At 46.0% G+C, this 21,612-nt stretch overlaps 4 protein-coding genes across 4 annotated transcripts; 1 reads left to right on the top strand and 3 right to left on the bottom strand.

Moving 5' to 3' along the window:
• Positions 1-8,218: 8,218 nt before the first annotated feature.
• On the top strand, positions 8,219-9,214 carry J4E86_003352 (uncharacterized protein; the record flags this gene model as incomplete). The annotated part of the gene is made up of 3 exons (XM_051443907.1): positions 8,219-8,489; positions 8,745-9,048; positions 9,202-9,214. The coding sequence occupies 3 exons, from the start codon at positions 8,219-8,221 to the stop codon at positions 9,212-9,214; spliced, it is 588 nt and encodes a 195-aa protein (XP_051305402.1).
• A 636-nt stretch (positions 9,215-9,850) lies between these two features.
• J4E86_003351 (uncharacterized protein) lies at positions 9,851-10,813 on the bottom strand (the record flags this gene model as incomplete). The annotated part of the gene is made up of 1 exon (XM_051443906.1): positions 9,851-10,813. One exon carries the CDS (start codon positions 10,811-10,813, stop codon positions 9,851-9,853), a length of 963 nt encoding a protein of 320 aa, XP_051305401.1.
• Positions 10,814-13,733: 2,920 nt separating this feature from the next.
• Positions 13,734-15,727, bottom strand: J4E86_003350 (uncharacterized protein; the record flags this gene model as incomplete). Its single annotated transcript, XM_051443905.1, has 2 exons — positions 13,734-13,764; positions 14,055-15,727. The coding sequence occupies 2 exons, from the start codon at positions 15,725-15,727 to the stop codon at positions 13,734-13,736; spliced, it is 1,704 nt and encodes a 567-aa protein (XP_051305400.1).
• Positions 15,728-17,238: 1,511 nt separating this feature from the next.
• J4E86_003349 (uncharacterized protein) lies at positions 17,239-21,286 on the bottom strand (the record flags this gene model as incomplete). The annotated part of the gene is made up of 3 exons (XM_051443904.1): positions 17,239-17,476; positions 17,544-17,707; positions 17,759-21,286. 3 exons carry the CDS (start codon positions 21,284-21,286, stop codon positions 17,239-17,241), a joined length of 3,930 nt encoding a protein of 1,309 aa, XP_051305399.1.
• Positions 21,287-21,612: the final 326 nt, after the last annotated feature.

Genomic DNA, 21,612 nt, shown 5'->3' with positions numbered 1-21,612 from the left:
GTATATTAGAATGTTATTAAGATAAGCTATATAAATTATATCTAGATAGTTGCGTAAAGTCTTATTAATAAACGTCTAGAAGGTTTTAGAAGCGTTATATAAACTAAAGAGTATTACTAGGTACTTATAGAGTTTATATTAGGTAAGAAAGATAGTCTTTTCTTTATAACCTTTTTTAACGCGGACTAAGTTAAACGCAGCGATAATATTAATAAGCGTTATAATTTATATCTTAGCTATTCTTGCTAAGGTTTTCTTAATTATAAGTAGTGTATTATAGTTTTTTTATATAATAGCGTTAAGGCTCTAGTAATTAACGTAAATATAGAGTCTACCTAATAGTTTCTTAACTATAAGCACTAGAGACGTATAGAGTAAAGTAGAGAGTTAGATAAAGCCTTTACTAATTATCTTATTAATATATATCTTAACTACTATAGTCTTCTCTTAGGTAAGTCTATAGATATAAGGCTTAGAGATACCTACGCCTAGGTCTATGTTAATAGCATAATCTACTCTAGACTAACGTAATAGTAGAACGTTAGTAAGCTAGAGTAAGAATAAGTCTAGAAACTTGTCTAGAATATATATAGAAATAAGTCTTTAAATCTTATTCTTGCTTATAGTAGGCTACTCTATCTTTAATATATAATACTTAAAGTTCTCTTACGTAACTAACGCTAGGCTTATAACTTACTTCTAAAAGATAGGTAGGTTATAATTATTAGCGTATAGGTTCTTAGATTACTTAACTTTGTTAAAGTAATAGAGTTCGAGCTATATAATAGACTATAGATTACCTATAGCTATAAGATAGGTAGCTTTAGCACTAATTATAAAGATCTTTAAGTCTTCTACTATTATATTAGTAGAGACTACCTTATAGAATAAGCTTTCTAGTAGATAATCTTTGTAGATAGTGTTCTAGAGGCTATTCTTAAGATAGTTAACCTTATAGTTCTTATAGTTAAACGTTATAGAATAAGAGGTTCTAAACTCTAGAACTAGTTAATAGTAGTTAAGCTAGTTTATTCTAAGAATAATATTAAACTTACTAATATTAGTAACGTAGTATAGAACTATAGATACGTAGTTACTGTGCTTAACTATAATATTAGTAGCGTAGGTAAGATAAGCTACTTTCTTGCTATTAGCTAGAGCTAGCCGAATAGGCTTTGCGATAGAGAAGATTATATACTATTATTATTTAATCTAGTTCTAACTAATAAAATAAGCGCTAGCTCTAGTATTAATAAGAGTAGCGTTGCGCTACTAAGCACTATATTACTGCTTTAAGCTATAGTAGAACTAGAGTTAATAGCTAATATTAGCTCTAAGTTTATAAAGAGTAGTAGTAGAGATATAGTATATTCTCTAGATTCTCTTATTTAGGTAGAAGGTAGTAGCTAGCTTCTAGATCTTACTTTGTTGCACGCGATATTGCAAGGCCTTAGCTAAGGTACGCTAGTTCTACTTCTACTTATAGTTTTAATTAGAAGTATCTAAAAATCTAAGTTATTATTAGTTCTGCTAATAATATTATTATACTCTTTGCTAGTATTCTTATTAACTTCTTTAAGTTTAATAGTAGATAGAAAGAGAATATCGCTAGATAGTATAATAGGCTTGCCTTAGTAAGAAGCTTTCTTATTAAACTAAGTATATCTCTTCTTACTACACTTATAGCAGGCGTTATACTCTCGGAGCTTACGCTTCTTATTAACTATTTACGCGTCTTAGACCTTACGTTTAGTGTATTAGTTTGTGCGCTATTTACGTTTAGAGAATTAATTACTAGAGGCCTATTAATAGAGCTTAGTTATAGACGATAAGGTAGTAGTTATAGCTTTGCTAATATAAACGTCTTATAAAGCTTTATTAACAGCGCGAGCGTAATATAGAAACTTAGTAAGAGTCTTATAATTATTAGAGATAGTTACTATAGTATTACTAAGTTAAGTATTTATAAGACTATGCGCTTTCTTAATAAAAGTACGCGATAAGTAGATATAAAGTATATTTACTACTCTAAGAAAGCAGGCTTACTATATAGTAAATATCTTACTCTACTTCTATTATAGACTACTATCTATAAGAGAGGTCTTAGTCTCGCTAAACTAATTATACGTAAGAAAAGTACTATTAAGCGCGTTAAGGTAGTCTATAAAGTTAGTAGCTTTTATCTTCTTTATAATAGACTAGGCACTACTAGTAATATAGCGCTTTAGGTAGGTAACGTAGAGCGTAGTATTAGAAATAGTAGAGCACTTATCTACTACTGTCTTACGCTAGCGCTTATAGTTCTAGTTAGTGTTGCTCTAAAACTTAGAGATATTAGATATCTTATATAAGGTAGGCGCTATTCTAGTAGAATAGACACTACTTAGTAGGCTATCTGCTTCTAGTAGAGAAAAGGTATATAGTCTTAGAGGGGCAGCTCTATATAGGTTAGAAGCCTAAGAAGAGAAGGTAGCAGTTACTAGGCGCGACTATCTAGTTTCTAAGTTCTAGAAGAAATAGTTATAGCTTACCTAGGCGTCTCTAGAGTCGCGTAGAGAGAAGATGTCTTAATAAGTATATTAGTTGCTATCGCGGCGATAGTTAGAGCGCTCTTAGTTAGAATTAGAGTAGTTCTAAGAAGAGTTAGAATAATTCTAATAAGAATCTAACTAGCGTTCGCGCTATAGAAATAAGTACGCCTTATAGCTAGGCTTATATATAAGAATCTTATTAAGGTAAATCTTATTCTCTTACTGCGCGTTCTATAGGCTAAGCGCTGCTTTGTTAAAACGCTGCTAAAGACGCTTAATCTTCTAGTTCTTAGTCTTGCGTAGATTGTTAAGCTTATCTATTATATTATTATAGTCTTTAACTTCGCGATTATACTTATAGTACTAGGCGTTAGCGTTACTATTAGCCTTCTTAAACTTCTTATTTAAGGCGTTAAAGGCGGAGATAGTAACTATATTCTCTAGTTACTTCTTAAGTTTATTAACCTTAAGAAGTGTAGTATTACGCTCGAAGACTATAGCTTTATATATTAGGTGTTCTATAAGCTTACTTGCCTTAGCTAACTATAGCTAAGTTATAGCCTATTTAAGCTTTCTAAGTTTAGCGCACTTTAACTTATAAGCGTTACTACTAACGCTATTAACTACCTAAGACTAGTTAACTATATTAGATAGCTTCTTAATACGCTAGTTGTTAAGCTTAATAGTATAAGTAGCGTTGCAGAGAATAGTAAGAAGAGTAGTAACGTAGAAGTGCTAGTCGCAGAGATAGTCCGCGACTTGCTTATAGAAATTCTCTACGTTAGTAATAGTAGACGTAACTACACTATAGTACGTACTATCTTTAGTAGAGCGGTCTTAACCTATCTAGATAGTAAATAACTTAATATTAGTCTTGCTATTATTAGTAGTATTATTATATTATTATAACTTAATCTAGTCGCGTAGCTTAGCGTTACTGTTATAGAAGAGAATACGTGCTTTATATAAGTTATTCTATAGTACTTCTATAGTAACGTTACTAATTTTAATATAGATATACTTATTATTATCTTCTAGGATATTAGATTCTTCGCGACTACTATCTAAACCTACTAGTTAGAGGAGTTGCGAGTAGAATATATAGAAGAAGCTCTCGCGTTAGCGATTAGATTTCGCGATTAGTAGAAGTAGAAAGATTAAGCTTTTACGTTGCTAATTAGATAGCAGTAGCAGAAGGCGTATACTTTCTTAGATATTATCTATAATAGTCTAGGATTAACTAGCGTCTTCGCCGAAGCTAAAGCTTATAGAGAATGCGCTAGGTATATTAAAGCCTTTACTTTCTATATTAGTAATGTAGAAGATAGAGTGTAGGTATCGCGGAGACGCCTACTAATAAGAGCGTATACTACGTCTACTTACTTAGTGAAATATTTACTATCTTCTTATTTACTAGTAGAATAAGCTAGTTCTCTACTAACTCTGCGATCTATTATTATTCGTGTAACTAAGTCTAATACTTCTATATAGCGTCCTCTATTAACAAAACTAACTATTATAGTAGTAGGCTTTTAGCTATCTCTAGCCTCTCTTGTATCTTCGCAGCTCTATACTTTAGTACGCTCTTAGCAGAGTACTTAGCTAACTAGCTCGCGAGTTCTACTCTATAGTTGTATAATAGAGCTCTATAAACTTATTACTAGTATAGCGCTTTAATAGTGTTGTTTCTAAAAGAGTATATATATCTAATTTATTCGATAAGCAATAGCGATCGCCGCGGCAGCGTTAGGCTTTCTTCGGCTTGTCTTAAATTATGCGCGGTTATTATTATCGTCGCGACTAATTGTAATATAACTTAATAGAGCTAAGAGTAGAGTCTAGATATAGGTATTAAACGTAGTATAGTGTAACGAGTAGAAATATAGGTTAAGATTATATTACTTATAAGATACTACGTTATTAAATAAACTACTATATAGGTAAGGTTTTAATATTTCTTACTTAATTAGAGCTAGGCCTAATTAGGTAGAGATTGCAGGTTCGATCTATAATATTACTAAATACTAACTTTTTAGAATTCTAGAACTCTAACTTTTTACTAATATTCTTATACTAATTAATCTATAGTAGTAGTCTTTAACTACTTTAGCTAACTAAATATTTATACTTATATATAGATAGTTTAGAATAGCTAATATAGTAATATCTAAAAGTTTACTATACTTAGTATATTTTTTCTAAACTTAATAAAATAACTCTAAGAGCCTAGCTTATAAAAATTTATATACTTTTAATAAAAAATAATAGTATAAACTTAACTATACTATAGCTTTTATTAGTAAAAGTATACTATTAAGATACTAAGCTATTTTAGATACTATTTACTAGTATATTTAAGTAAACTAAAAAGCTATAAAAACCTACTATAATATTATTTAAAACTTAGCTATAGCTATTAATAGCTATTTATTATATCTAAAAGTATAGAAATAAATAAAAGATAAATTATTATATTATAAGCTTACTTAGAAAGCTCTTTTAAGTAGTAAAGCTTTTAAGAGCTTATTATAATCTATACTAGTATAATTATATATAATACTCTATAAGAGTATCTAAAGGTATATTTTATAATACTACTATAGTAGTATAACTATACTATAAATTTACTTAAATTTTACTAAAACTTACTAAATTTTTTAGTATTTTTTAGTAGATTACTAGTAGTCTAAAAGCTATTTTTATTTACTTTTATTTACTATTTTCTTACTATTTTATATTTATATTTACTATTTTTTCTTATTTATATCTAATATAGTAGTAAGCTACTTTAATACTACTAAAAAGTAGTATTACTACTAAATATAATAAGTATAAAAAGTATCTAAAAGCTTTTCTTTTCTCTTTAATATATATTTATTTACTCTAAAATAAGCTTATAAAGTAGTATAGTAGTACTATAACTTTTTAGTAGTACTTACTAAAATACTTTCTAGAAAGTTATATATAGGCGTAAAACTAATATTAATTAAACACTAATAGTTATGCGATCGCTTTACTAGCCCGTTGCATTGCTTTCCGTTTCCCCTCTAGGTGTCGCTAGTCTAGGATTATCCTAGTACAATGAGGTCAAATCTGATGGCTTTCGCGAGAAGGCCCGCATTCAACTCAGACTGTCCATACGACCGATTTCTATTGCGCCTAAGTATCTTGGTTAAGACTCCCACAGTGCATACTGTCTACATATCAATCGCACATCGATCTTGTACTCGCTATGTTGGCATTCCATGACAGCATTCAAATATCACGACATGATAGTGACAACCTAGTATGCTAGGTGCCAGTCGCTTTGAACATCAACCCGCCCAATTGATGTGTGGCCCTCCGTACTCCAGATTGAGAGCTTCACCGTGGAATCTTCTTTATGATATTTTTGAGTGTACTGGAATGAGTTTGAGGTCTGTTTTAAGCAAGCGTAAGATCTCATCCATCGTTAGCATTAGTTATCTATTGACTATAAGAATTTCTCAGTATCTTCAATTACTATCGTACCGCGGCCTGGTTGATCATCTCTCGGGGCCCTCCATTTCGTTCCTAACACGATGTGGGTATCACACCTTCCCCGGCAGCTCAGCAGGCACCATATTCACAGCATGTCCTTCAGATATCTCAACTGGACCATGGCTGCTGTCCCATTGATACCCCTTCTGCATATATCGCGAATTGTGTGTGCTCAATTCAGCGTTGTGTGTGAGGTCATCGTGAGGATCGTAGATGTATCCTGGGGGCTGTACCGTCGGTTCTGTAGCACCACGCTTCCTCCGAATGAGCACGACACCAAGGATAGTCAAACAGATCACTGTGAGCCCTCCTACCACTCCTCCTACTATTGGCCCAATGCTTGTTGACTTTTGTTCGGAAGCCGGGGCTGTCGGATTCGATGTTGATGACGGTAAAGGTAAGTCGGATAAGATACTGGCGCTCGAAGTGAGGGGCGTGGTACTCTGGATAGCGGAGTTCGCTGGTGGCGATGTTGAAGCAACCGAGGAGATGCTGCTGCTCGTGCTGGAAGCGGATGTTGTCGTTGCTTCCACCGCGTTCGGGACGGCGAGAAGACTGTCTGTCCTCGCTTTATTTCCGCAGGCAATGTATTCGAATGATTGATCTGGGCCATTAATCAAGAGCACCGTAGAACAAAACTGCTTGGCTTCGCTAGAACACTGTGTTAGAGGGCCTCCTTGCACTATCTCTGAAGCCATGGAGCAACTGACCAAGAAAAGGTGGTAATATCTGATCGATCAGATAGCCTTCCACAACCAGCCGTACAAGAGTGCTCATCTACGCACATGCCAGCTAAACCGCAGTCTTTGGCCGATATCACACTCGTTGGACAAAATCCCCAGAGGCCGTTCGCGGTGTCGACACGGCATCCATAGCCGGGGTCAGCAGTTCGAGGACTCTGGGCATCGCCGTCAACGTAGCCACAAGTAGTGATAGGTGCGAAGGCTTGTCGTTCAAACATCCGTTCGTGAGCGTGAGATGCTAGCTCTGTCGCGTTTGGTCCGAAGGGCCCGATTCGGCTGCGAATTATGGCAGGGCTTGGAGAAACCAGCTCCATAGAGGTCAAGACGACAAGGATGATCAACCTGAACATCTCTCAAAGTGAAATGTTGAAACGAATGACGACGCGTAGAGCAATAGACGAAAGAAGAGATACGGGTACCTGCGACACAAAGAAACACGCAGTTTATGGCATCCCCCAACCGTGCCGCAAATCCACAGTCGCTGGGCACGCGAAATGAGCCATTGTCTGTACTACCTCTATGCAGCCACTGTTTCATGGGGCGAAGATGTCGGGATATTTTTAGGGTGCAGGCGGCTTCCGAGAGTAGAGAGTGACGCTATCAGAGTAAGACGGGTATTTAGACGCACTGAGAGGTGCAATCGGCAATTGGCGTGGAAGCTTGTCTTGGCAGCCAGTGCGTGACGCCGTTCCAGCGCGTTCGTTGTTGTGATAAACGCTTGGGCCCGCCTGCCGAGGTGCGTCATTGGTTGCCGTGCCCCGCGGCCTTTGCTAAGCGCCTACTCATCTCCCACGCGGGACGGTACGAAACCGCAACTATGCACCGTGCACTCTGCAGGATGCGGCGCAGTCTCGCAGCGCCAACTTCATCCACTTCCAGTCACTCAGGAATCGCCCCTCGAACCGACTTCAGCGGCTCAACTGTTGCTCGATCTCGCCCCGGTCCTTTTCCTCCTCGCCACTCTCGACTTCTACAATGGCAGCATTTTCACGGAGCTTGCGATCGCTCCTGCAGGCAATCGCGTTGCTCAGTGTCATCTTCTTACTGATAGCTGGGTTTGGGTTCCTTAACCTATCGCATATCAAACCCATCGTCACTGGAATACTTAAGCCGTCTCCTGCAGCTACTCCTGTGGCTGATCCTCCAATAACCCCGCAACCTCCCGAGCGCCTCGATAACAGCGACGGTAGTCCTGAGCCATCAGCAAACGACAATATCACTGCCATTATCCATTCAATCCTGTCACCATCGGATTCAAAATCGGGCTTAGAATGTCCTCCATTCAATAAAGATCGTTATGCCTACTTGGGAGGAGGCTCTTCTGGATCCCTCCAAAGCGGGCGACTCCCACGATATTTCTTTGCATTGGACTTACATCAATGTGTCCATCTCCTTCCGCAATTGATTGGTTCCATCGTAGAAACCATGTACTTTCTCGGGCCACAGAACTGCGTCCTTTCCATAGTCGAAGGAAGATCCGACGATGGCACCTTTGAAGTACTTAACCAGCTCAGCGCTAGCATGACGCTCCTTGGAATTAGATACCACTTCAAATCGAGCGACATCAACCCTTTGGCCAAAGGAGGAGACCGTATCGAAGGCCTTGCAAAGCTCCGCAACCTAGCCGTGAGAGACCTTATCGCACATCCGGAGCATTACGACGAGGATACTACGGTGATTTTTTCCAACGACATAAGTTTGTGTATGGAAGACATCCTGGAAATAATACATCAGCGGAAGTTCCAGGGAGCCGATCAGACATGTGCCATGGACTGGACATACGTTGGTGACAACCCGACTTTCTATGACGTTTGGGTAAGTTCTGACTGTACGAAGTGCATGTGAGATATATACTGACTTCGTACCTCTACCTCTGCAGATCGCTCGCGGCAAGTTTTGACTGTACGAAGTGCATGTGAGACATATACTGACTGAGTATACCCATTTCTAGGAATGACTGGGGACCTATTCTTCAATATCCCGGAAGACGGATCATGGGATAATGCCTGGAACCTCTTCCATAATGACCCTAAGGCACACGCGCGCTGGTCGAGTTCGAAACCATTCCAGGTGTTCGCATGCTGGAACGGCATAACAGCCTTCACCGCGAAACCGCTCATGGAGAAGAAGATCAAGTTTCGGGCGCATAAGGAGGGCGAGTGTTTCCAAGGCGAGCCGAAGTTGTTCGCCAAGGACATGTGGTTCAACGGCTATGGCAAGATTGCTGTAGTACCAAGCGTTAATGTCGAGTACAGGTAAGTTACGACTGTACGAACTGCATATGAGGCATTTACTGACTTCGTGGCGCAGCAATGAGGCAACTCAGAAGATAAAAAACCTAAAAGGTAAGCCTGACTGTACGAAGTGCACATGAGACATATGCTAACATCGTCCCTCTATCTCTACAGGCTATACATCTAAGCATGTTGCCAATGAAGGAGATATAAAGATCGAGTGGGAAACATCACCTCCAGCAAAGGTGAAGTGTATGCCGGACTATCGACATCAAACGTTTGTTGCTTGGGACGAGGGGCTGAGGCAGTAATGTAATCAGAAATGAAATATTAATACCCGCAAAGACTGTGATGGTGATATCTTTCATGCTCCATGCATACTACTCTAACTATGTTGCACGCTACACCCTTCTTGTAATCACCACACGTATGTCGTTGGTCGGCTTTCTAACTCCGGTTCCTGGAACCTTGCCCGGAAGCTTCCATGCCCCGTCCGCTGGGCCAACGTCCCACATTGCAATGATAGCAACAGCTAATGTCACGATCTCCTTCTCAGCAAATATCCTCCCTTTACAGATTGCAGAGCCAGATCCCCATGGCTTCAGTCGTCCATATCGAGCAGTAAGCTTCCCGGATGACGGGTCCAGCTCCAGAAATCGTCCAGGGTCAAACTTATCGGGATCGCTGTAGATCGAAGCATCGCGGTTCACCAGAGAATAAGGTACAGACACAAATGTACCTGGCTTGAGTTCATGTCTCAATTCTCCGTCCGTAACGTGAACTGAGCTTGAACCGACAGACCTAATGGACCTAAGATGTGGGTTTACGAGGTCAGTAAATGTCTCACATGAAGTTCGAATGGGGAAACAAACGTTGGTTCGTTGACAAGACGGTAGGTCTCGTAAATACACGCCTTCAGCAACGGACAATCCCTTGACAAGCCTCGCATATCCAGCGATATCAATTCTCTGGGGATGGACGTAGACATCGTAACATATGGAGTCAGTTCCTCGCGGAGTTGCTCCAAGATCTCGGGCGTGGAATATACGTAGGTTAGCAGCCAGAAGAGGAGTGGTTGCGTGTTCGCATTCTGACCCCAAAGGAGTCCAAGGTCTCCAGCACCACGCTCAGGGAAGGACCAACCTTCCCTCCTGTAGACATTGTTCCTTCCCAATGCTGTTTCACCGACGTCGCGCATATCAGCGTCGAAATCGACAGGATCTCCCTGCTGGTACTGGTCGATTCGGCGATACAAAGCCTCGAGTTCAGTGATGAGACGGGTCCGCGCAGCGAGACCCTCTTTCAACACTTTCAAAGGAGCCCACAGTGGCAGCCCAATCATTAAAAGGGGAAAGAGATCGTTATCAAACTTCCACAGATCCTCTAGTGCCTGTGGATATCGATCGAGGAAATCGCGACCGTATAGCTGTGGGATAGCGATGCAGGCACCAAAGTCTCGAACCAAGCTTTGGAAATTTGCCTCCACTTTCTCAACACCACCGGATTCAGGGTTGATCACCCGAATTTGTGCCGAATGCTCCCACAACTCCATGTCGCGAGGATTGGACTGGAAGCTCACGAAGGACTTCGCTTTTTCGGGTATGCAGGCTCTCTCCAAAGCAGCAGTAGCAGCGATCTCGTTCATGAAGACTTTCTCGATGGGTGTTCGTAGATCCTTGTTTGAAGCGTCCAGCTTTTCTTTGAATTGCAGTGAGTCTACGCCGCCGAATACACGGACGAGAAGGGTGTACTGAGACGGCAAAGGATCTAAGATGGATTTTGCCATCAACCGTGTGATGTGCGGCGAATCGATGAGTATTTGGTGTTTTGATGAGAGCCCAAAAAGAGATCCACTGTTTCGCCGCAGCAACATCCTACAAACGCGAACATGAGTATTATTTCTGGATGAATAAAGCTTCATGGTACTCACAAGATACGGCGACCCAGTCCATTCTCGGAGAGAAGATGCGAAGTTAACCCAATCTCAAGTGTTGCCCAGACGGGAAACAGCTGGTACGGTTTCGGTTTCGACGCCACTCGAACGATAAAGATGACGAGGAGGAGGATGATGGCCACAGCAATGACAGAAGTGTTCGCTGCCGCTTTCCAGCTCGCTAGCTGGGAGGCATCGGCATGCGATGAGTGCATTGTGTTTCCCATAGCCGGACGACTGACGAGCGTTTCCTATATGGTCGCTTTTATAGCGTTGGATGTGCGTGGCCTGGTGTTGCGATCGTATGGCATTGAAGGAGAAGCTGTGACTCGATTTGGGGGCCGGGTGTGCAGGCTTGATAAAGCGGCCTCGGAAAACGTGTCAGCCGTATCAGCCGTATTACCCTAGGGTTGTACCTATTGCTGATGGCCTTGGCGTCTCGTAAGGTTCAAATATTTACGGCGCGGCAACAGGAGGCTCCGAGTGCCGGCGGTTGTAGCGGCGCGTGGTGGTGCTGCTCTGCTCGACGTTGATGTTGTCTCCCGTTGGTTTCGTCTCTGACTGTACAACTGATTCCTGCATACGTGGAAAGCTAGCTCTACGTGCCTCGCGCGCCTGAATACGCCCGAGACGGTATGATTTGATGAGACAAATGGCACGAGATCGAATAACCTGTCAGCAGCCACGGGGTCCACGTCGCAAGCGAACAACTTAGGGGAATTAGGCAATAACGGCAGAACGCGAAGATTCGCAGGGCGTAAGTATTCGCAACACGATGTGTGTTGGGTGAATGCGGTCTTTCGCCCAAAGAGGTTAGACCGTCTATGCGCGCGAAGAGTGGACCCGCGGCAACAACCCCATGGATAGTTGGAAGGAACAAACGACTGCCACGTCCTCGTAGAAGCCAGAATGAGTGTTCTGGGCATCTTATTATGTCCAACCTCGCCTGGGCGTACCTGCACTCACAACTACGCCGCGCCTGCCTGCGTTCATTGTGCATCGACACCGCCTGACGCCAAGGGTCTTTACCAACATCGTCGGAGTAGACCTGCGCTAGGGATTTAGAATCGTCCTTCGTTCCTTCCGCTACCATGACAGCACAGAGAGTACAATGTCCTATATGTCTTAAGGACTACAAGAATGAAATGAGCTTGAGGACGCACATGGTTTTACACAACGATGAAGCGAAGAAAGCAAAACTTGCATCAAGGACGCGATACCGTGAGGCAGAGATATTGGCAGAGACATGGAAGTGCGCAAAATGCAGCAAAATACATACCACTAAGAACAACATGATTCAACATCTGCGCACACACCACCGAGAACTATCCAACTCTTCATTCGAGTGCTCTGTCTGCCCGGAGACCTTCAACAACAGAGTGACTCTGGAGGAACACCACCGAACCGTACACGCAATGGACACCGCCCGAAAGACCACCGTAGATGAGAGTCTTGGGTCTACTCTCGGCCTCGAATGCATTTACTGCGGCAGGAAGTTTTGGACCCAGAAGAAGAAGAATACTCACATCGACTTCAGATGCCCCGCAAGAGAACATGAACCCTACCCTGCGCGCAACGGTAACACTAAGATACTCCGAGATATTGAACAGATTGAAGAAGCTATGCCAACTATGGATCGTATTGACAAGCCCGTCTACCAGAACATGTTGACGACGCTGTACCAGCAGCTGTCGGGATGGCAGCGGCAGGATGATGATGGGAATCCGTGCCTCGTGTCTCTCCGCACAACAAGCCTTAGACTCCATCACCTCGGAAAAGGAATGAAACTGAACAGTTCTGCAGACTACGCTATGACAAAACAAGCAAATCGGAAGATCTATCGTCAATGTAGGCTCCAGAGTGGTCTCTTGAAGGCCACCAAGGTACACATAAGAGCATGAAAATAAGACTCACTGTCAACTTCCTAGTCTGTGAACGGGTCTTCCTAGCGGCCGCAAGGTGTTGCAGCATTGTCACAACGCCGATGTGCCAAACCACGACCCAGCGGCCGAAACTGGATACAGAAGATCCAAGTAGAAGCATACTATCGCCTTCTCGAAACTCAATTCTGTTTATGCTGGTTGGCAAGTGCCTTCTTGAACGGGGCATATCATCCTTCGATCTGCACTTCTGCAATCAGACATTTTGACTACGAGTAATTGTGAAGTCATCATCAGCGACCGTGTTATAGAGTACGGCAATGCACAGCACATAGATCGGAGATGCACATATCTCATTCGCAAATACTATAGTATCTACAAAGCAGTCTTCCCCTCATCTCTAGCAAAAGCAGCCCCGCTAAAATCGACACGATAGAAACAACGCCTGCCAAATGCAAAGTTTACTCCTCACCCTTCGTTACAGCTTGCCTTTTTTTCGAAAACCGTCCTGAAAAAAAGTTTTCCCACAAAGGCCAGGCTGGCACCTGGGTCTAAAAAAGCCATTTGAACATGGACCGCGGCAAGCTCCGGGTCCTTCCTGAAAGGGGGTAATCGTTGAAGAAGCGAAAGAACATATCATAGCAAACGAGATCTTCGTGACGTAAAATAGTGCAATACACATAAAGGAAATAGTGCCTCGTGATGCCGAAAGGCATGTAGACGTGAAGACTGGTATCAAATTCTGGCCATGAGCGAAGGGTATCTGGTGGTATTGGAAAGTCGTGAGCTTGATGTGATGTAAGCGTCTCGTCCTCCTAGTAGGAGTTGGTGGTAGGCTGAGGTGGAGGCGTAGACAGGATCGAGATGCCCATGGTAATTATAGCAATCAAGAGTCATAGGATACTGCATGCGCTGCCCGAAGACCTATCGATACGTTGTCAGCTACTGCGCCGGATATATCTTTGCGTCGAAAGTATCCAAAACCAATGGCATGGACGGAAATGTGTCACTGACACTCATGCGATATCTCTATCGTCATAGTGATCAGCGCACAAGCAATGATCCACGTCTCTCCGCGGAAGCCATGCTGCATGACGGCGGGACGATCACCGTTTGTGCTTGTGTCACCCAAGACTTAATGCATGTGCCGGGTTCCTGGTGCCGAGAGCCGAGGGATTGTGGAGATGAATAGATAGGAAAAGGTAGATGCTTACCATCTTTGCCCGCGGATCCTGCCAATCCACGAGTAAACAATCTTCAGACGCTCGCGAACCCTTTCTGTTTGTAATAAAACATATTTCTCTTCTTCCACGATTGGGACGACAGAGGCAAACCAGTATGGAAATATCGCGGGGTCCTCAGGTGGTTCACCGTAGACTTGGATGATGCGCTCACGAAGCCAAGGCGCGCTAGCCTCTCTCATTTCCCGCACAAACGCTGTGCAACTGTCGAGTAGTTGTTGCGTAGAAAGGGTTTCGATCGCAACTTCCGCAGGGAGCTGATTTTGAGGGTGGTCGCGGAAAAATGCTTCTGCATAGTCCCGTGCCATGGTGGTTTCGCGCTGTTCTAGAATGGCTTCTTCGGCAAGAGAGACATCTTCAACGCGCTCGATGCGGCTGACGTTGTACCCATCAAGCAAGCCATGGGCCCTCACCTTGAAACGACCGATACCGCGTGTTTCGATAAAGCTACGCCCATCACGGAGTAGCTCGTAGTTGACGATCTCGAGTAGCGTTCCGTATTCCAGGAACGGGGTGGGACCAAGATCGCCTTGTGGGGCGTGAGTGCGATTGTACATGACCATGCCGAATTGTCTGCTGCCTTCAATGACACGTCGCATCATGAGCCGATAGCGGGGCTCAAACACATGAAGGAAAGTCGGCATTGCAGGTAATGACAGTGTGCAGATGAAGAGCGGAACGTTCAAGACGTTGTCCCCGGCCTGTTCTTCCGCTTTGAGAGCATCCGCACGAGCACTGACCATATCTGGACAAAGCCCATTCAACAAGGAGTTGAGTATGACGTTGCTAGATTGATTCTGCAAGGACGCAGGCACATGCAGTCCTCTGCGACAGAAGGGGCAAATGCTACTGTGGTCCATGACACGACCGAGGCAGCGGCGGCAGAATGTATGACCGCACGAAGTCGTAGTCGGGTCGAGCATCAAGTTGTAACAGACAAGGCAGTCTAACTCCTTGTGGGTTACGTCGCGCAAGCGTTCCAGCAGCGTGATGTCAAGATGGTCGTAGTTGTCCCCGCTTGCCGATAACGACTGGTAGTGGACTTCGGAAGTGTACCGAAGTTTGCCCATCTCAGCCATGGTGAACGTAGACACGAGACGTCCGCCATGCAGTTCCTCCTGATGCCCATGGTGACTAGGCTTTTCCTTCTCTTTCTCGTCCATGGGTGAATCTTCATGCTGGGGTACTTCGATCAGAAGCATCGGAGTATTTTCCGCAGATGGTCTATGCGCGACTATCTCGGCTTTTATCAAGTCCATCAACTTGGTCAACGTCACGTCGACAGAGCACTCAGCAGAAGCATGTTCGGCCCCGCAGCCCATTAGCGGACACGCGATGCCCATGAGGCGATCCGGCGTGTTCGGGTAGGATATGTTGGTGCGAGGTTGCGGGGGAGGCAGGCAGCCGCGACAGACGGTGTGGCCGCAAGGCAGTGTGACGGGGACACTCAGAGGTTTCGAGCATTGCGGGCACTGGACCAGGCGGACCATCTGTCGGGCGTCGCGGTGGGCGTCGAGGGCGACCGCCTCCGAAGCCTCTGCCGAGCGCTCATTGTCGCACATGAAGGCCTGTGCAGATAATTGAGGCTCAAAGGAATGCTCAACGCTTTCGACGATAGAGCACCCTTTTGTCCGTTGGTGATTCATGTAGATTCGCTATGTTGTGCAATGACTGCGGCAGCCATGTACAGTCGCAGGCCCGTCGGTGGGTCAGGTCGCGGTTTTGGTTGGTTCCGAGGTGGTCAAGCGGATGCGCACTGCAGGTGTGCAGGGAGGGAGGGCGATTATGTAGTCGATAGCGAGGCTGCGTACTTCAAAGATAGTCAAACCTTCGGAATAGGCAAGAGAGGGTTGAAACGTCTTTCACGGAACGGTCGATGCTTTCGGACGCTGGGTCGAGGCGGATCAGCAACGCGCGTGCTGATGCAGGGACGGATGACGACAGAGGCTGCCGAGGGTGCTGATATTATCGGGGGCAGACAGTGTCGAGGTTTATAGGAGCACGCGGGGTGGCAACACGAGAGCTCGCGAGTGGGAGGAGGTGGTGCAGTCTAGCAGTAGAGCGCAGAGCGGACGAGGGCCATGTTCAAGAGAGAACAACTTGAAGTGGTCATCCATGCTGGACGGATAGTTAAAGATCGGCGATGTTGCTCTGCGCCCCGTATCAGTCATGGAAGGCTGCCACCCGATGTCTGTGTTCAACGCTGGGATGCTCGGATCGAGGCTAAGCCTATCCTGGCCCCATGAGAGAACGGCACGGTCCATACGCAGACAAATGTCCACGCAGCCAGAGACAACGCAAAGCCTTGCTTGTTCCCACACCAGATGCGCCTCGAACCGGTATCCCGAGCACTGGGATGACTGCCGCGGCCCATTGATTGCGCCGCCTATCCGGAGTGGACACGGCAAAGGCGGTGATCATGTAATTCCAGCCATTTCAATGCCTTTCGAGCGGCATGTCTTCGCAAGGCCCATCTTCGTTACCAGCAGCGTAGCCGCGCGAGCCCAGCGCAATTGCAGGTGCGTCTATCTGCAAATATTCGCGTCTTTCTATCGTTGCTCGGCGGTAATACATGTAAGAAGCGAAAGTCGTCGTCGTCATGGATCACGTCTACGCAGCCAATCAACGGCGGGTCCGCTCGCTGTCATTTTCCCATGTGTCGCGCTCGGAAAAGACTAGCCGCCACAGAAGACCCTGTAAATCTGGCAAAGGACACCATGAGGGTCCGATTGTGGTGACGACTTGCATTTCACCATTAAGGGCAAACAATGCTTGTGCCTCGTGTCTCGCCCACATTCCGAGCTACAACGTCTGTTAGTCGCGGCTACACAGACCGTAGATACCCAGGCCACCCATCAAGTCTGGACCTTTTTGTTGTTTAGTTCAATATCGCTCGACGCTCTTGTCCCTGGCTGCGGTTCCACCAGCTTCACCAGACACCTGGGCATAACCGAATGAAGCGCTAGACTAGTGGACAATCCTCGGCAAGCCTCCCAAAACGTACCAGGGAAACTCCATATGCAAAAGAAACCTCTCCATGCACGCTTTGGCTCGGCTCCACCAACACGAACATGACTATTGTACATTGACATCCCTGTACATAACGCTCCTCAACGCCCATTTCCGAAACCTCGGATTCGTACTCGCGAACACCAGTTCACGGTGCCCTGGGCCCGCCGTTTGTCCCTGGCCGTTCCGCCTCTGAGTTGATGTCTGATTCAATGCTCGACTCATCTTCCTCGTCGTCGTCTTCTTCCTCCAGCACAATTTGCTCGAGAACCCGTTTGTCGAACAAGTCTAGCATGAACCGGCACGCTGGGAGACGGAAGTGATGTGCTTCCAGAATCTGCATCACCTTGTGGAAGATCGCAGGCTTGCTGAAACCGGGTGCCTTTCTAGCTTTGATTCTAAGCCGCATACATTAGCTCGTAACTTTCAGCCCTTGAACAAGGGACTACTTACGCCTGCAAGTCGTTTGCTGCCTTTTTGGCAAGCACGGTATTGCCCAAGTCAGTCGCGAGCTTTAAGATGCGCGCGTTTATTGGATCCCTGTCGGTGACCGCAACCTTGATTTCTGCATTGGGGTTCCAGCTCATGTCTTCCGCCTGGGCAACCCAGGGTCTCATCTGTAATGCATTAGATCATTGTCCGAGGCGAAAAAGAAATCAAGTACTGACCGCAAAGAGCTTGTTGAAGTTTAACGGCAGGCAAAACCCTAGTGCCTCGCCAGAGTCATTGACGACGCCGTCCCATCCATATTCCAGCAGGATTTCCTGGCCATGGAGACTTCGGGAGATCAGGCCCAGTACGTAGAAGGCTGTGCCTCTAAGTGACATGACTTCCGACTGCTCGGCAATCTGCACGACCCACTTGACCACATCTGAGCTCTCAAGGAATGGCGCCCCCAATTCCATCGAGCCCACGTTGCCAACCGCCCATAAGCAGCCCTTGACCTTGAGAATTATCTCAGGGTCATCATTCTCCGACGCAAAGTCTCGAATAGTCGCAGCGAACTCGTCAAAATGACCTTTCTGCTTCAGTAGCTTGCATCCTTCCTTGGTTCTGGTCAGTTCCCGATAGAAGTGCGGTGGCACGAGGCCGTAGTCCGTTGGTTCAGGCGTGTCGTCGTACGTCAATTGAGTCGACGGCTTTTCGGGTATGTCCGCGAGTGCGCGAGCCATGGAGGCTTCGATCAAAGCCACGTAAGTATCGTTTCTTCCCAGGAACCAGTCGTCCATCTCTCTCGTGATGTAATCCAACCCATCCAGATAGTGGTAGCCTACCGAAGTTGAGAGGAACCGGAGCAAAAGTGGAGCACCAATCTCGCCCAGATGATCCAATGCCGGGCGGCATTTCACGACAAATTCCAACGACTCTTTCTGGTTGCAAGCCTCTTCCAATATCTTGATTGCCACTTCACACACTTCCACATCCGGGTCGTACAGCTGCGTCACAAGGAGCCTGATAGCCCATTCCGCTACACTGGTAGAGCTGCTCACTCCCATAGGCTTTGTCGCATACTTGCGCAACAATCTGGTTGCAAAAATACGAATCTCTTTGGAGCATGATGTCATGGCTTTGGAGATGATGATGCGTAGATGACCGTCCAAAGTGTAGTCCATATTGCTCAACAGAGTTCGGATCAGGTCGTCGCGGTCATTGAGCTCGATGATGTGGTAGAACATATTGATCACTCTCCATCTTTCTAGAATGTGGATTCCTCGAGAGTCTTTAGTCAAAGCACCCAGAAGCGCAAAGTAGCCGCCAGTGAGCGTTTCGTTCATCCGATCCGTCTGAAAGATAGGCGACTCAGATGTTAGCCCGCTCATCCGGTCGAAATGCGACAAACACTCGGCAAGCTGTCGGATAAATTTGCTCTCTGCCAGATACTTGACGCCTTCTGGGTTTTGCAGGAGACTTTGCATCAGGGCGCATCCGGCTCGCACGTATCGCTGGTTCGGTTTGGTATTTTTGATCTCAGAGAAACGGTACTTGAATGGACGATAGAACCCCAAGACACGATGGATGAACTTGGTTACTTTGATAGCCTCGTCCAGGCGTTTGGGATTGAGTAGAGGGCCTTCGATGATGTTCAGAATCAAATCCCACTTCCATTTCGTGAACGTGACCGTGTTCAATACTTGGGTCTCGACCATGAGGTTGCGAAAGTGGGCCTCGTCCACCTGCATGGCGGCTTGTAGCTTGGCGGCATGGTCAGATTGTCTGTTTGTCGATGTGCTATCGGAGAGCGCAGTGCTCTTAGTGGTATACAGAGACGTAGGTCCGGACCGATAAAGAGTCCTGTTGATGCTGTCCACTTGATATATGGTACCAATAGCGACAAAGCGGTCTTCTGAGTCGAACCGCGCCGCTGAGTGCAAAAGTTGTGGGAGTACTTGGATCTGCGCGCTCCACGAGGGGGGTAGCAATTCATTGGCCATTTTCAAAACTTCCCCAATTAGAAGGGTTGTCTTGCGCTTCAACGGCAATGTCAGAGACTCCTCTTCAGCCTGTAGCAGTGCTGGCATCAAACCTGCATGTAGAAATGCAGCCAGAACTACAGAGACATAATGGTCTAGTAAGCTCCACTTGGTGGTGTCGTCCTCGGTGCTACTGGAGGTTGAAGTCTCTTTGATCTGCTGGTTTTTTAGATTCGTGACGCGGCCATAGGTAGTCAAACGCCGACCAGCAAGGAAAGAGGATGACCAGGAGGGAGGCTTGATCCTGAGAAGATCGAATAAAAGTTCCAAGATGATGTTCCGGACATGAGGAGTAGGAATCTGTAAGGACCAAAGTAAGGATCGAAGGGGCAGAAAATTGTTCATGGAAAGGGTAAGTAGTCCAGGCCAACTTCGGAGTAAGGATGCTATGACCTTGGCATTGACCTTCAGTTTCTCTTCGTGCAAATGTCCATGAGTGGTATTTGCGTCCGTGAACATGGCGAAGGGAGCTTCCAGCTCGCGCCCGGAGCGCAAAAAGCGGCGTCGCCTGGGAGTATCCAGTAGATAGAGGAACGAAGTGCCAACACTTTCGGCCGCGTGATAGCTTCCTTCCCCAAGAGCATCAGCCAAAGCGCCCATACCTCCGGCTGCAACCAGAAGAGATGGCTTCCGGACAAGAATCTCGGCCAAAGTCAGGGTCGCAATATTCCTCAGTCGGTCTTCTGCGTGCTCGGCCACTGCAACGATGATACGAACTACGGCGCGGGCGATTTCCTCAACGCCTCCCTTGACGTCGAGGAACGCTCGGACAAACTTTAGTGCTTGTTCACGTTCCACACTGGCTTTGGACTCTTTTACTAATGACAAGATGACAAGATGGTCTGTATGAAGAGCCCGTATGATCCGGAGAGATTTGCGATCAGTGAAGGAATAGCGCATGACTCGATATGCTGCTGCAACAACTTCGCGGCTGTCGCTCAGGAGCATGGTTTGCATTCGTAGTCCGAAAATGGACCAGGCTAGGTCGTACTTCAGCGTAGGGTGTCGCTTGAAGAGAAGGACCAGAGAGTTGGCTCTCTCTACATAGTATTCCGGTTGCAAGCCCTGAACTTCCAGGGCCTGCAATATCTCTGCCAGAACGAAGGTCGGCGATTCAGTTTCCTCCTCCTCTCCCACTTCTTTCTCAACGATATGCCGCGACGGTGAACGTGAGAGATTCCGTCGGAAGAGATATGAAAGTCTGCTCTGTGGGTCCGCTGGTGGTGACTTGACTTCCTTTGCTCTCTGTTTCTCCGCAGCCAGTCCCGACTGCAACTGCGCCAATTTCCTGTTTGATATATTGAGCTGTTCCTCGACCTGTAGCCTCTGGTTCTTGCTGTCTTTTGCGTTTTTAGCGTTCAATGCCTCCAGCAGGTTCTCCGAGCCAATCTTGATTTTGGTTTCCTTCTCAATCTGATCCTGCAGCTCTGCCTGCCTCTGCTCAGTGGTTGTGTTGTCATTGTCCCCCACGGTAATTGCGTGCATGTCGAAATCGGGACGTATTCGACCGTCTTGCGCCGTCGAGGGCCGTACCAAAGCGGTGTTGAAGCTGCCAGGGCCTGTGTTGGCGGTTGCATACGAGGCATACGAGGCCTGGCCTCCCCGCGAGCTGGCCATGCCGACCGACGACGCAGAGCGCCCATCTCTACTCGTCGTAGGTGCAAGGAGAGACGTCTGGTCGGCGGCATCGGCCTGTGTGTTTACGGAGCGAGCTGATGGCGTCATGAGCGCGCCTTAACCGTGTTCCCGCCAACCGCATCGCATATCTGTCTTTCGGCGGTGCCCTCCTCTTGCCTCATGAGCATTCGCGGGCCCAGGTGAAGTCGCTGTCGCTGTGGTGCCTAGCCAAAAACGGAAACGTGGCGGAGGTTCGGGGAAGGAGCGGCTAGGGCAGAGGCTAGGGAGTGTGGAGCAGGTGTAATGACAGTGTGAGTGAATGGTGCATGGCGCGCAGCATCGCCATCTCGACGTGTTGCGGGCAGCAGCCGCTGAGCGTGGGGACGTGCACATTTCCCTACCTACCTACCCTTGCAACGCTGAGCTCGCGTCTA

The sequence above is a fragment of the Alternaria arbusti genome, assembly GCF_024043155.1.
Source record: "Alternaria arbusti strain BMP 1465 chromosome Unknown scaffold_3, whole genome shotgun sequence".
Taxonomy (NCBI): domain Eukaryota; kingdom Fungi; phylum Ascomycota; class Dothideomycetes; order Pleosporales; family Pleosporaceae; genus Alternaria; species Alternaria arbusti.
The sequence above is the reverse complement of the archived record's forward strand: the minus strand, read 5'-3'. Positions and strand labels throughout refer to the sequence as shown.